The sequence below is a fragment of the Bacillus rossius genome, chromosome 5, assembly GCF_032445375.1.
Source record: "Bacillus rossius redtenbacheri isolate Brsri chromosome 5, Brsri_v3, whole genome shotgun sequence".
In the NCBI taxonomy this organism is placed as follows: domain Eukaryota; kingdom Metazoa; phylum Arthropoda; class Insecta; order Phasmatodea; family Bacillidae; genus Bacillus; species Bacillus rossius.
In genome coordinates, this window is record NC_086333.1 from 15,584,347 (window position 1) to 15,599,983 (window position 15,637).

At 46.4% G+C, this 15,637-nt stretch overlaps 1 protein-coding gene across 6 annotated transcripts in view; it reads right to left on the reverse strand.

Annotated features, from left to right (window-relative positions):
• The window catches only part of LOC134531609 (sodium-dependent nutrient amino acid transporter 1-like), a 357,424-nt gene that overhangs the window by 93,667 nt on the left and 248,120 nt on the right, over window positions 1–15,637 (reverse strand). For all 6 annotated transcript variants that reach the window (XM_063367357.1, XM_063367354.1, XM_063367356.1 and 3 more), the window contains 3 exons: window positions 12,865–12,968; window positions 11,158–11,347; window positions 8,605–8,781 (listed from right to left, as the gene is read on the reverse strand). In XM_063367357.1, coding sequence (XP_063223427.1) covers window positions 8,605–8,781; window positions 11,158–11,347; window positions 12,865–12,968 — 471 coding nt within the window. The remainder of the gene's footprint in view (window positions 1–8,604; window positions 8,782–11,157; window positions 11,348–12,864; window positions 12,969–15,637) is intronic.

The following is a 15,637-nucleotide window of genomic DNA, read 5'->3' on the forward strand; positions in this document are numbered from 1 at the left end:
CTATTTACAGTATTATTCATTGTGCTTTGCTAAAATATAGTATGTAGGATAGTAAGTGATAATAATTGATAGCAAGACTAGATTGTCTTTTTAAACGGTAATTAATGAATCAGCCTATTAAAGCTGGTTGACATAAGGGTATGATAAAGTGGAAGTTGTTGGCACAGACTTCATAAGCGAAAAAGTGCGTACAACGGCCTGCACACGTGCTTCAGACTTCCAGTTCTGGCGCGGTGGCAGTGCAGTGCTAGTGTTCACATGTGAGCGTGGTGGCAGAGCACGGATCTTGTGTCCACGTGTGAGCACGGTGGCAGTGCAGTGCTATCGTGTTCACATGTGGGCGTAGTGGTAGAGCATGGCTCACGTGTTCACGTGTGAGAGCGGTGGCAGTGCAGTGCTATCGTGACCACGTATGAGCGCGGTGGTAGAGCACGGCTTTTGTGTTCACGTGTGAGAGCGGTAGCAGTGCAGTGCTATCGTGTTCACATGTGAGCGTGGTGGCAGAGCACGGCTCTCGTGTTCACGTGTGAGAGAGGTGGCAGTGCAGTGCTATCGTGTTCACGTATGAGCGCGGTGGTAGAGCACGGCTCTCGTGGTCACGTGTGAGAGCGGTGGCAGTGCAGTGCTATCGTGTTCACATGTGAGCGTGATGGCAGAGCACGGATCTTGTGTCCACGTGTGAGCACGGTGGCAGTGCAGTTCTATCGTGTTCACGTATGAGCGCGGTGGTAGAGCACGGCTCTCGTGTTCACGTGTGAGAGCGGTAGCAGTGCAGTGCTATCGTGTTCACGTATGAGCGCGGTGGTAGAGCACGGCTCTCATGGTCACGTGTGAGCGCGGTGGCAGTGCAGTGCTATCGTGTTCACATGTGAGCGTGATGGCAGAGCACGGATCTTGTGTCCACGTGTGAGCACAGTGGCAGTGCAGTTCTATCGTGTTCACGTATGAGCGCGGTGGTAGAGCACGGCTCTCGTGGTCACGTGTGAGAGCGGTGGCAGTGCAGTGCTATCGTGTTCACATGTGAGCGTGATGGCAGAGCACGGATCTTGTGTCCACGTGTAAGCACGGTGGCAGTGCAGTTCTATCGTGTTCAGGTATGAGCGCGGTGGTAGAGCACGGCTCTCGTGTTCACGTGTGAGAGCGGTAGCAGTGCAGTGCTATCGTATTCACGTATGAGCGCGGTGGTAGAGCACGGCTCTCGTGGTCACGTGTGAGCGCGGTGGCAGTGCAGTGCTATCGTGTTCACATGTGAGCGTGGTGGCAGAGCATGGCTCACGTGTCTATGTGTGAGCGCGGTGGCAATGCAGTGCTATCGTGTTCACATGTGAGTGTGGTGGCAGAGCACAGATCTTGTGTCCACGTGTGAGCACGGTGGCAGTGCAGTGCTATCGTGTTCACGTATGGGCGTGGTGGCAGAGCACGGCCCTTGTGTTCACGTGAGAGCACGGTGGCAGTGCAGTGCTATCGTGTTCATGTGTGAGCGCGATGGCAAAGCACGGCTCTCGTGTTCCTGTGTGAGCGCTGTGGCAGTGCAAAGCTATCGTGTTCAGGTGTGAGCGCGGTGGCAGAGCACGGCTCTCGTGTTCACGTGTGAGCGCGGTTGCAGTGCAGTGCTATCTAGTTCACGTATGAGCGCGGTGACAAAGCAGGGCTCTTGTGTCCACAAGTAAGCACGGTGGTAGAGCATGGCTTTCATGTATACGTGTTAGCGCGGTAGCAGTGCATGACTATCGTGTTCACATGTGAGCGCAGTGGCAGAGCATGATCTTGTGTCCATGTGTGAGCGCGGTGGCAGTGCAGTGCTATCGTGTTTATGTGTGAGCGCGGTGGCAGAGCACGGCTCTCGTGTTCACGTGTGAGCGCGGTGGCAGTGCAGTGCTATCGAGTTCACGTATGAGCGCGGTGACAAAGCAGGGCTCTCGTGTCGACAAGTGAGCGCGTTGGCAGAGTACGGCTCTCGTGTCCACGTGTGAGCGCGGTGGCAGTGCAGTGTAATCTTGTTCACATGTGAGCGCGGTGGCAGAGCACGGCTCTCGTATCCACATGTGAGCGCGGTGGAAGTGCAGTGCTATCTTGTTCACATGTGAGCGCGGTGGCAGAGCACGGCTCTCGTGTTCATGTGTGAGCGCGGTGGCAGTGCAGTGCTATAGTGTTCACGTATGAGCGCGGTGGAAGAGCACGGCTCTCGTGTCCACGTGTGAGCGCGGTTGCAATTCATTGCTATCGTGTTTACATGTGAGCGCGGTGGCAGTGCAGTGCTATCGTGTTCACATGTGAGCGTGGTGGCAGAGCATGATCTTGTGTCCACGTGTGAGCTCGGTGGCAGTGCAGTGCTATCGTGTGAGCGTGGTGGCAGAGCATGGCTTTCATGTTCACGTGTGAGTGCAGGGGCAGTGCTGTGTTATCGTGTTCACGTGTGAGCGCGGTGGCAGAGCACGGCTCTCATGTTCATGTGTGAGCGCGGTGGCAGATCAGTGCTATCGTGTTCACGTGTGAGCGTGTTGGCAGAGCACGTGTCACGTGTTCACGTGTGAGCGCGGTGGCAGAGCATGGCTCTTGTGTTCAAGTGTGAGCGCGGTGGCAGTGCAGTGCTATCGTGTTCACGTATGAGCGAGGTGACAGAGCAGGGCTCTTGAGTCCACAAGTGAGCCCGGTGGCAGAGCACGGCTCTCGTGTCCACGTGTGAGCGCGGTGGCAGTTCAGTGCTTTCGTGTTCACATGTGAGCGCTGTGGCAGAGCACAGATCTCGTGTCCACATGTGAGCGTGGTGGCAGTGCAGTGCTATCGTGTTCATGTTTGAGCGCGGTGGCAGAGCACGGATCTTTTGTTTACGTGTGAGTGCTGTGACAGTGCAGGACTCTCGTGTTCACATGTAGCGCGGTGGCAGAGCAGGGTTTCCATGTCAACAAGTGAGCGCGGTGGCAGAGCACGGCTTTCGTGTCCACGTGTGAGCGCGGTGGCAGTGCAGTGCTATCGTGTTCACATGTGAGCGCGGTGGCAGTGAAGTGCTATCGTGTTCACGTATGAGCGAGGTGGCAGAGCCCGGCTCTCGTGTTCACGTGTGAGCGCGTTGGCAGTGCAGTGCTATCGTGTTCACGTATGAGCGCGGTGGTAGTGCAGTGCTATCGTGTTCACATGTGAGCGCGGTGGCAGTGCAGTGCTATCGTGTAAGCGCGGTGGCAGAGCATGGCTTTCATGTCCACGTGTGAGTGCAGGGGCAGTGCTGTGTTATCGTGTTCACGTGTGAGCTCGGTTTCAGAGCACGGCTCTCATGTTCATGTGTGAGCGCGGTGGCAGTGCAGTGCTATAGTGTTCACGTATGAGCGCGGTGGAAGAGCACGGCTCTCGTGTCCACGTGTGAGCGCGGTTGCAATTCATTGCTATCGTGTTTACATGTGAGCGCGGTGGCAGTGCAGTGCTATCGTGTTCACATGTGAGCGTGGTGGCAGAGCATGATCTTGTGTCCACGTGTGAGCTCGGTGGCAGTGCAGTGCTATCATGTGAGCGCGGTGGCATAGCATGGCTTTTATGTTCACGTGTGAGTGCAGGGGCAGTGCTGTGTTATCGTGTTCACGTGTGAGCGCGGTGGCAGAGCACGGCTCTCATGTTCATGTGTGAGCGCGGTGGCAGATCAGTGCTATCGTGTTCACGTGTGAGCGTGTTGGCAGATAACGTGTCACGTGTTCACGTGTGAGCGCGGTGGCAGAGCATGGCTCTTGTGTTCAAGTGTGAGCGCGGTGGCAGTGCAGTGCTATCGTGTTCACGTATGAGCGAGGTGACAGAGCAGGGCTCTTGTGTCCACAAGTGAGCCCGGTGGCAGAGCACGGCTCTCGTGTCCACGTGTGAGCGCGGTGGCAGTTCAGTGCTTTCGTGTTCACATGTGAGCGCTGTGGCAGAGCACAGATCTCGTGTCCACATGTGAGCGTGGTGGCAGTGCAGTGCTATCGTGTTCATGTTTGAGCGCGGTGGCAGAGCACGGATCTTTTGTTTACGTGTGAGTGCTGTGACAGTGCAGGACTCTCGTGTTCACATGTAGCGCGGTGGCAGAGCAGGGTTTCCATGTCAACAAGTGAGCGCGGTGGCAGAGCACGGCTTTCGTGTCCACGTGTGAGCGCGGTGGCAGTGCAGTGCTATCGTGTTCACATGTGAGCGCGGTGGCAGTGCAGTGCTATCGTGTTCACGTATGAGCGAGGTGGCAGAGCCCGGCTCTCGTGTTCACGTGTGAGCGTGTTGGCAGTGCAGTGGTATCGTGTTCACGTATGAGCGCGGTGGTAGTGCAGTGCTATCGTGTTCACATGTGAGCGCGGTGGCAGTGCAGTGCTATCGTGTTCACGTATGAGCGCGGTGGCAGATCATGGCTGTCGTGTCCACGTGTGAGCGCGGTGGCAGTGCAGTGCTATCGTGTTCACATGTGAGTGCGGTGGCAGTGCAGTGCTATCGTGTTTACGTGTGAGCGCGGTGGCAGTGCAGTGCTATCGTGTCCACGTGTGAGCGCGGTGGCAGTGCAGTGCTATCGTGTTCACATGTGAGCGCGGTGGCTGTGCAGTGCTATCGTGTTCACGTATGAGCGAGGTGACAGAGCAGGGCTCTTGTGTCCACAAGTGAGCCCGGTGGCAGAGCACGGCTCTCGTGTCCACGTGTGAGCGCGGTGGCAGTTCAGTGCTTTCGTGTTCACATGTGAGCGCTGTGGCAGAGCACAGATCTCGTCTCCACATGTGAGCGTGGTGGCAGTGCAGTGCTATCGTGTTCATGTTTGAGCGCGGTGGCAGAGCACAGATCTTGTGTTTACGTGTGAGTGCGGTGACAGTGCAGGACTCTCGTGTTCACATGTAGCGCGGTGGCAGAGCAGGGTTTCCATGTCAACAAGTGAGCGCGGTGGCAGAGAACGGCTTTCGTGTCCACGTGTGAGCGCGGTGGCAGTGCAGTGCTATCGTGTTCACATGTGAGCGCGGTGGCAGTGCAGTGCTATCGTGTTCACGTTTGAGCGAGGTGGCAGAGCCCGGCTCTCGTGTTCACGTGTGAGCGCGGTGGCAATGCAGTGCTATTGTGTTCACGTATGGGCGCGGTGGTAGTACAGTGCTATCGTGTTCACATGTGAGCGCGGTGGCAGTGCAGTGCTATGGTGTTCACGTATGAGCGCGCTGGCAGAGCACGTCTCTCGTGTCCACGTGTGAGCGCGGTGGCAGTGCAGTGCTATCGTGTTCACATGTGAGTGCGGTGGCAGTGCAGTGCTATCGTATTTACGTGTGAGCGCGGTGGCAGTGCAGTGCTATCATGTCCACGTGTGAGCGCGGTGGCAGTGCAGTGCTATCGTGTTCACATGTGTGCACGGTGGCTGTGCAGTGCTATCGTGTTCACGTATGAGCGAGGTGGCAGATCCCAGCTTTCGTGTTCACGTGTGAGCGCGGTGGTAGTGCAGTGCTATCGTGTTCACGTATGAGCGCGGTGGCAGAGCACTGCTCTCGTGTCCACGTGTGAGTGCGGTGGCAGTGCAGTGCTTCCGTGTTCACGTGTGAGCATGGTGGCAGAGCACAGATCTCGTGTCCACATGTGAGCGTGGTGGCAGTGCAGTGCTATAGTGTTCATGTTTGAGCGCGGTGGCAGAGCACAGATCTTGTGTTTACGTGTGAGTGCGGTGACAGTGCAGGACTCTCGTGTTCACATGTAGCGCGGTGGCAGAGCAGGGTTTCCATGTCAATAAGTGAGCGCGGGTGCAGAGCACGGCTTTCGTGTCCACGTGTGAGCGTGGTGGCAGTGCAGTGCTATCGTGTTCACATGTGAGCGCGGTGGCAGTGCTGTGCTATCGTGTTCACGTTTGAGCGAGGTGGCAGAGCCCGGCTCTCGTGTTCACGTGTGAGCGCGGTGGCAGTGCAGTGCTATCGTGTCTACGTATGGGCGTGGTGGTAGTGCAGTGCTATCGTGTTCACATGTGAGCGCGGTGGCAGTGCAGTGCTATCGTGTTCACGTATGAGCGCGCTGGCAGAGCACGTCTCTCGTGTCCACGTGTGAGCGCGGTGGCAGTGCAGTGCTATCGTGTTCACGTGTGAGCGCGGTGGTAGTGCAGTGCTATCGTGTTCACGTATGAGCGCGGTGGCAGAGCACTGCTCTCGTGTCCACGTGTGAGTGCGGTGGCAGTGCAGTGCTTTCGTGTTCACGTGTGAGCATGGTGGCAGAGCACGGATCGTGTGTCCACATGTAAGCGTGGTGGCTGTGCAGGACTCTCGTGTTCACATGTAGCGCGGTGGCAGAGCAGTGTTGCCTTGTCCACAAGTGAACGTTTTGGCAGAGCACGGCTCTCGTGTCCACGTGTGAGCGCGGTGGCAGTGCAGTGCTATCGTGTTCACGTGTGAGCGTGGTGGCAAAGCACAGATCTTGTGTCTACTTGTGAGCGCGGTGGCAGAGCAGGACTGTAATGTTTACGTATGAGCGCGGTGGCAGAGCATGGCTCTTGTGTACATGTGTGAGCGCGGTGGCACAGCAGGGTTGCAGTGTTTACGTTTGAGCGAGGTGGGAGTGTAGGGCTGCTGTGTCCACGTAAAGTGTGGTGGCAGAGCTGTGCTGTCGTGTCCACGTGTCAGCGCGGCATTAGAGCATGTCTGTCGTGTTCATGTGAGCACGGAGGTTATTGCAGTTCTATCGTGTTCACGTGTGAGCAGGGTGTCACAGCTGGGCTTTCAAGTTCACGTGAGCACGGTGGTAGAGCAGGGTTGCGGTGTCCACGTGTGAGCGCTGGCAGAGCAGGGCTGCCGTGTCAACGTGTGAGCATGTTGGCAGAGCACGGCTCTCGTGTTCACGTGTGAGCGCTGAGGCACAGCAGGGCTCTCGTGTTCTCGTGTGAGCGCTGAGGCAGAGTAGGGCTCACGTGTTCACGCGTGTGCGCTGAGGCAGAGCAGGGCTCTCGTGTTTACTTGTGTGCGCGGTATCAGAGCCATGCTTTCGTGTTCACGTGAGCACTGTAGTAGAGTGGCCTAATCGCGCGGCGCACTGGCTCTCGCGTAAAGAATTATCGCAATAATATGAAAAATGAGGCACAATACTCCGCACAATTAGTCCACCCGCCTTACAGCGGTGTCGTGAGGGAGCGGGAGATCAAGGCACTTGTCCTGTTATCTCTATTCACTGGCGGCTAACTTCTTAGAAACATGCATAGATAAGCTTGTGTTACGATATTACAAATGCTTCGATAGTTTTGGCTTTTATGTATTAAAATAAGTAAGACCCTACTGTACTTTTGGTGGTAGAATTACTATGTTACGTAAATTTCCTTTTTTTATATAGCCTTTCGGAGGTTAAAAAAAACAGCCCTCGTACTTGCTCTCTTGCGCTCTTGCACTCTGGCACTGTAGCTTTCTTGCTCTCTTGCGCTCTCGTGCTCTCGCGCTGCGGTCACTTTCACGTGCGCGGATTTTTTTGGCCCGGGGGGGGGGGGGGGGGAAGAGAGTTTTGTGCTAACCCCTCTCCAGGGCCGTTGGCGCGGGCCGTGATCGCTGGAGCAGCCTTGAGCGGGCTCCACGTGGTGTCGTGCGGCTCAGGTTGAACCCCGCCATGCTGCAGGGACAGGCGGGTCGGGGCGGTTGGAACCCGCCTGCGCCTACGCCACCCCGACTTTACGGAGTATTTGGGCAGAGGGAAACACAACAGAGTTGGAACTTATTGTTGCCACCGTGCCACGGGCAATATTCGAAGGAAAATCTTGTTCTTTCAAGAATGTATTATTAATTTAATTACTTGTGTGAACCATTTTTGTTAAACAGTGTTATGTGAGTAATGTTTTGGTTGTGTAACTTAATATTTCTGATGGTATAAGGTTTTTTATGTTCAGTTTGACATTACAATTATTTACACGAATTATTATTTGATTAACTAAACTACACCCCGTGTTAAAATTACGTGCCCACTAGTGTGTAAATATGGTAAGTTCAAGGAAGAGGCGTGAATATTTCTCGATCGGAGTGTAGCTGTGGGTGACTGTGGCTCAACAAAGTAGCATTGAGTTAGGTCCTATTCGTATGCCGTGTTGTCACTTTCACATGCCAGATACTTACTTGAGATTAAACACATCTTTTTGAACAATTAGTTAAGCTGCATAAAATGCCTGATTATCGGCAAGCTTCAAGTTCAAGAACCATTCAAAATCAAAGTTTGTTTTAAATAAACGAGAAAAATTTATAGTACATTTTTATTCAAAAAATATACATATTCGTGCAGAAAAGAGTGTTTTAATTTGAGATAATACCCATACCCTTATAATTCTCAATTATTATTTATTGTTGCATGAAAAATATTATTAAGTAATCTCTAAAAATAATAAGCACTTCTGTCGCGCGTGGAAATGACGCACACATTTTTAATTTTTAAAATTTTTTTTTATTAGAGAGCGAATGCCGGGGACGCCGCTTCCCGTCCTTTTTGTGAGTACGAAAGGCGGCATTTTAAAATGATTATATTTTAATCAATATGTTACTCTCTTATGCATACCAAAATTGCGTTTTAATACATAGCGCATCTCTTAAAATTTATCTTTTTTTTGTAATTTTAATAAAATATTTATTATCGTTAAAAGTAAGCACATAGACACAAGCTCAGATCAATCGCACGACTCACCGGCGTGACGTAGACCAGGCCGATGAGGAAGCCACCAGTGCAGACTGAGCACACGACGAGCCAGTAGCGGAAATGCGGGAACTGGTCGCACACTATGGTGATGACAGAGCTTGCGAGGGCCACGGCACTGCCGACACCCAGCACGAAGAGCATCAGGAAGAACAGCACCGCGAACAACTGCAACACGAGCCAGTAGTAGAATTGCGGGAACTGGTCGCACACCATGGTGATGACAGTGATTTTGAGGATTTTCACGTTTTATCTCTGTTTATAGTCACATATTAAAGAATATTGAAAATTTTGGTAGAATTTTTGCTTTATGTAAGATGTGATTCATTATAAATTTTGGATGTAGGGATTTTATTGTGTGTGTTAAATACAGTTTTAATATATAATATTTTTTATTTGTTAGGTGGTGCACTTCAGTCAAACCTCATGCTTTCGACCAAAATATCAGACGGGCCACCGAGGCCTGTGTTCTTATCCTCTCATACACTCTCTTCTCCAAACAACCCTGGATCCCAGGATCACATTCCGACCTCTTTGAAACTCTGTCCATTTCGTTTCAAGAATAACTAGAAACCAAAAACCTTCTTCCCCTTCTTTTTCCCTCTAGACTGTTTTGAAGCAGCGCTGTGATTTGCCGTAAGTTTTGTATAAGTTTAAAATATCATTAATGGGGCCCAAGTCGCTGTAGAGAAAAATCCTAGTACATAATGAGAATGTGAACGAGGACAGTGGTGGGCAGGAAAAGGGAGGAGAAGAGGGATAAAAGCTGTTTATGAAATATATGACATAACAGAATCCGATGAATTTGGGAGAAAGAGAGGAATTACAATTACAAACCTTTAAGGCCAAAAACGATTAAGCGTGTATGCAAACTGGGGGATGTCATGTAAAGTCAATTTAAAAATATTATATTATATTATATTAGGGACATAAAGGTACGAGGAAATAATGACGAGAAAATGCGGGCAGGAGGATGAAGAAATGGGGTGTTAAATTAAGTAGAATGTCGGTTGCATTTTTAAATAAATGTATTGTTACGAGGCTGCCAGAGGCGAGGTCCGGCCAGCCAGGGAGATGTGCAGGATAGGCGGATTCCTAGGTAAACCTGGCATCCTTGAGGGGTGTGACACACGTAGTACCCTCCCCTTTCCTAGCATTACTTGAAGATACCATGAGTGGCCTCACAGAGTCCGAGGCACATTTCTGTCCTGTGTGGAGGCTTCTGAAGGACCACGAGCACGTTACGTAAAGTGGCAGCTTTGAGTGTTAAGTCGGGTGACTTTGAGGACACAGCACTTCGGAGGACTACGAAATATTTCCATGGAGCGTCGAGAGGTATAAAAAGGTGACCGATCAGCAATCTGGAGATGGAGTGGAGAGGGCTAGTGACCCCTTGGCGAGTAAACGCGGGTGACGAGCTACGGGCTTCGTGTGCGAAGACTGGGGCATCGGGGGGTATGTCGTGGCACGGCGGACCAGTAGCAGCGCGGAGCGGTGTGTCGGACCGAGGCGTGTGGCAAGCAAGAACAGTGCAGAGAGTCACAGACGAGCCGAGCTACGGTACGCAAAGTAAATAGTGGACTCACTTAGTGTGATTAGTTTGTTGTCAGTCATTCATACTGTTACAGTTGAGGAAAAAGTGGAAATATTATTTAGTTAATAAAAACTCAGTCAATTACTTTTGACTATCCTTTTCAGATCTTAATTCCCACTCGAAACAATGCAAAGAAGAAAAACACGATATTAAAGTATGTGCAAGCCAGAAAAAGCAAATACACCATCTAGAAAAAATGGGCCACAAACCCAAAGAAAGTAGAGAGAAACAAATATATGTAATGAACTGAAGAGGGAGAAAAAAATAGGAGTTTAAAATAAACAATTCATAAACAGAAGCACAAAGTGGTTGTGTATACTATAAATGATAAAGTGATAACCAGTAAAATATTTATAATAGGTCCATATCAGTTCCTACATTTAGACATGTTCAAATAAAAACCCAATCACCAGGAAAAAATTGCAGTACAAGAAGGTAAATTAAATAAATTTATAATAATACATAAAACCCAAAAAAAAATCAGAAAAAGAAAACAAATATTATTTACAATAAATAAAAAACAAAACACTTAAAATAACTACCAGAAAACCGTCACATAAAAAAATTGAGATCCTCACAAAAAAAAGTTAAAAGCCAATTTTCTAGGCCAAAAAACTTTAACAAATTAAATATAACATATACGAAACTATCTAATGATGTCAAACCTCTATCAGCTCGACAAATACCAACTAACAAATCTTTTTGCTAACCACGCTTGCCCCCCTCCCTTCTCAATTTCTTAGCCACCGCTGACTTATATTTAGGCCAGGGGCCCCAGCAGTGTGGTGGTGCTCTCTTTAGAGCTGAGCACACGTTTAATTTAAAAAATGCCGACTTATTGTAGGGATTGCCTCCTCTCAGAACACTGCGTGCAGAAGAAGGGAGCTGTGGTCCTCCACCTGGCACCAACCGCCGGTGCGACCGCCGGCACAGAGGAGGGCGGCGGTTACCTGCGGCACTGCGGGGAACTTGGCGATGGCGTCCGGGTAGGAGATGAAGGCCAGCCCCGTGCCGCCTCGCACCACCTGCCGGATGTCGTCGATGCCCATCTCGTGCGCCAGGTTGCCCAGGATGGCGAATATGGTGCAGCCGGCCATCAGGCTCGTGAACGTGTCCAGCGTGGTGACTATCAGCGCATCCCTGTGGCAGACATAGCAGACCAGTGCAGGGTTTACACCAAGTATGTTCTGTATGTTCTTTGTATTCTCCGTTAACACTTGAGTTTTAGGTTGGCCGATAACTAAATATTTACATGATTTCTTTAAATTAATTTATATTTTAGCTTTGTTTTGAAGTTTTTTGGTTTTATTTATATTAATATGAAGTTCTACATTGAAATTTGTCATAAAAACATATTGGACGGATACAAAGGCGTAAATAAATTAATTTTACTTAATGATTTATTCAAATTTTATCATCAGGAATATATCGTAGCTGTGATAATTCCCATTCAGAATTTTCAATACAAAATGTGCATCAATATGTTTTGTTAGTAAAATATTTTGAGGAACTATTCCTTTAAATGAAGACAGAAAAGCTTAGTTTTAAGATGTTGGCGAGGATTTTTTTTTAGAAATTGTCAATTTCTTTTTCTATAACACAAGTAATACATACATTGTCAAACACTTATATTCGCATTTAACCTATAGATTAATGTGCAATCATTAATTTTTGTTGTGACAACTATGCCAACTATTATCCTTACATTATTTACGTAATATATGACAAATCTTGATTCCCTAAAATAATATCATTGACATAAAAATACATATTTTAAGAAAAAACCATATATTAATTAAATTACATTATAAGAAGTATAGAAATATTTAAGTATAACTATTTTAGAAGTAATGAGTTTAATATAATTATAAAAAATACATAATTATCCAACATACTGCTGTAAATTTTAAATTGATTAAACTAATAAGGTAACCCAATAAATTATTTAAGATATTTTTAACCTAATGTAATAGCCAAATTATTAAAAAATTCGCTATATAAATTATCTTCTTTAAAACTAAGATTAATTTTTGTAACAAAAATAAATTATAACCCTCTTAAAACAAACCCTTCATTTTATTAAAAAAAAATAGGTTTTTGTAAATTTTAAATACAATGCTGTTTGTCAAAAAAATTTTACTAATTAATTTCGTTCACTGAGTTTGATAAGTGATAGTGGTACTGCAGAAGAATGCTCTTTTTTAGACATCGAAGTGTTGCATTCAGTGCAAAAGAAATTTAATAAAATAACTAATATTTTGGATTTGTTTGAGATGTTGGCACGAAAAAATACTTATCAGTGTTATGCCTTATTCGGATGGTTTTTTTTATAAGCAACATCATTATTTTATTTAGCCTTTTAAGTACTAAGTTTCAACAGCGAACTAACGAGCGCGCACACACTGGAGTCTTGCTATGGCTGAAGTCACGTGCCGAGACAAGCCAGGACAGGGTGCATGCCGGTCCCGCCTGACACACCTGGATTGGGTAACTCCAGTGAACTAAGATTTGAAAAAATAAATATTTATAAAAAATTGTCAAAGGAAGCGTGATAAACTAAGGAAAATCACTTATCGTAAAATATATATAAAAAAACTGTTTTTGCCCCCACAAACACTCCTACTCGGGAATATGGTAAATTTTTGTGACTTATTTACCTGTGTATGTTTTCTTTGAAGTTGTTGTACGATGAGTACATAATCAATGATCCGAAACCAACATTCAAGGAGAAGAATGCTTGCGTTACAGCTGCGTACCACACCTGTAACAAAGATATGGCAGTCATTTTCATGTAATTCGATCATAAAATGGTTTTCTTAAAATCACAAAACTAAAAATATAACTTTACGAAATCAGGCATAAAGGTTTTATCATTAATAAATATTTTTCGATAGTATAAAAAATAATTTGTTTTTTATAGTTTAAAAAAATTATTTTAAACAAGAGTAGTTTATAATGGCCTGTCCAGCACCAAAAGTAGGAGTGAGGTGCCTGGTCCACCCTCTTGGATTATTATGTCATGTCTGCCATTTTGAATTATATTAAACTTGACCTTGACACCGGCGATCATCCTGTAATCTGATGTCATGTCTGCCATTTTGTTTTCTAGAACTTTCCGAAAGATGTTACTCCACCATTTTGTATTCTAGAACATTTCGCCATTTTGAAATATTACATCACATTCACCATATCGAAAATATGTAATTACTACAAGAAGTCAGATAAAATTTAAAAAATATCAATAACATTAAATAAAAATGTCACTTACATAATGGAGCTTGGAGTCCTAGGTTCAAACTCAGTGAGGGCAAAAATAAATAATTTTTTTCCCAATGGTGGCAATTGGCAGACTAACCCCCACCACTTTTACCATTGTCTATGTGAGCATACATATTCCCCCTCCCAACTACCCTTCACAATAAGAAATAATTTTATTCTCGCAACACTCTTCCCCCTTTCACACACCACCAAACTCCTTTCTCACCCCGCCCTAACCTAAAATTATTTTTGTCTCACAATTCTCCCCATGAGCCCTGTTATTTGTTTCCTTGCAATTCTAATTCCTCCTTCTTCACCATTTACACCTTATTTTTTGCTGACTCCTACCCCCTCGCTCACCTTTAAGGTTATAAATACCGACCGTGTGCCCGGGAGCCTTCAGTTACCTTCCTTTACTGCACCGATTGAGATCGCAACCTGATCATCAGTTGTCGTAGCATCCGCCATTATGTCCACCATCTTGGTTGCCATATTGAAAATCGGTAATTATTAAACTAAAATGTCAAAAAAATTTCAACAATCATTAAAAAAAATTACTTTTTAATATATCGATTAATTGGATCGATTCCTATCTTTGCTTGGATACTTTACTGATACAGAAAATTAATTCTATGCTAAAAATTAATATTTAATTAAATATGACAAAAAGTACTTAGATAGGCTTAAATTATCCATTTACCACTCTCCAGCAAGCTGCTGATTTATATAAGCCACAATATTTAAAAAGCTTTAATAATTAACCTATGAATTCTAAAAACATTCAAAAAATCATTAAAAATATTATCCATTTATATAGAGATTGATTTCATAAATTCCTGTCTTCGCTTTGTTTCTTCGCTGAAGCAAAAAAATAATAATTAGGAATTTTAGATTAGAAATATTCATTAGATTAAATATCAATTCAATAAAACATTTTTCCATTAGGTTAAAAGTTCAAGAAATAAAACAACACAGCTTTACAAATCAATATAATTACATCAGTTCTACTCATCTAAAAGTGCACACACAAAAAGATTTTTTTTCAGCGAGCAGTGTCTGTTTGTTCTCAGTTGCAATCGACTGACATGGCCAAGTATTTATCCACCACCTTTTCCAAGGCATGCTTCTTCGCGACAGATTAATGCAATACCATCATTTGCAAAAAAAACATTTACGTTGTGCGATAGTTAAAGAGGACTATTCATGGTCTTGAATGCCCTTTTGCAAGTCTCATCTTGAAATGGCTCAAGTTTACCATAAGTACATTTCATCCACCAATTATACTTCACTGATAGACAGTGGCGAGGCGTGAGGTTTACATGAGGGGAAGCAACAACTCCGTTCACCCCAAAACACATCCGGACCGGGGGGGGGGGGGGGGGGGTCCGGGTGCCCTCCCCCGGGAAAATATGGATTTCAAGGTACAAAAGGGTGCTATTTATGTAGTTCTCTTACTGAACATTGACTATTCCACAGGTAGAAAAATTAACATTTTTTTATTTATAAATTATTTTTTAAAAATAATAATGTTTGACTTACATTATTCTGATAATAAAATACCTACACTACATTATTTATATACTAATTGGGAGTGTAGTATCATCGATATCTGGTACAAAATATATAAACAGACAACACATGGCAAAGTAAGTACTTAAAATAAAGAGAAGAACCTCATAAAAATGTACTTCTTACCATAAATTTTATATTTCAGCTCAATTCTGCGGTTTTTAGTTGCGAAGATATCGATCACATCAGTAGGAGGAGCATAAGGATACTGGGACGATGTAAACATAGAAATGTAAACACCGGCCCCAGTACCCCCATGGGCGCCGCCATTGTTGTTGACATTGGCTACCAGGGCGCGCCACCGTCGCCGCCACTGGGCGCCGCCATTGTTGTTGACATTGATTACCAGGGCGCGCCGGTAGGCCGCCATCTTAGTTCAGCCTTTAGTTACCGGAGCGCGCCACCGTCGCTCCGAAGGCGGGAATTGTATACAAAAAAACCTGGGCACTGGGTGAATTCGATCCCGGGGACGCACCAACGTCGTGGTTACGAGGCGTGCGCCTTGACCACTAGACCACAGGACCATATGAAGTATGGAGAATTAAAGAAGCTATGCCTAAAAGAAGCTATGCCTAAAAGAAGCTATATCGTTAAAAGCAATAC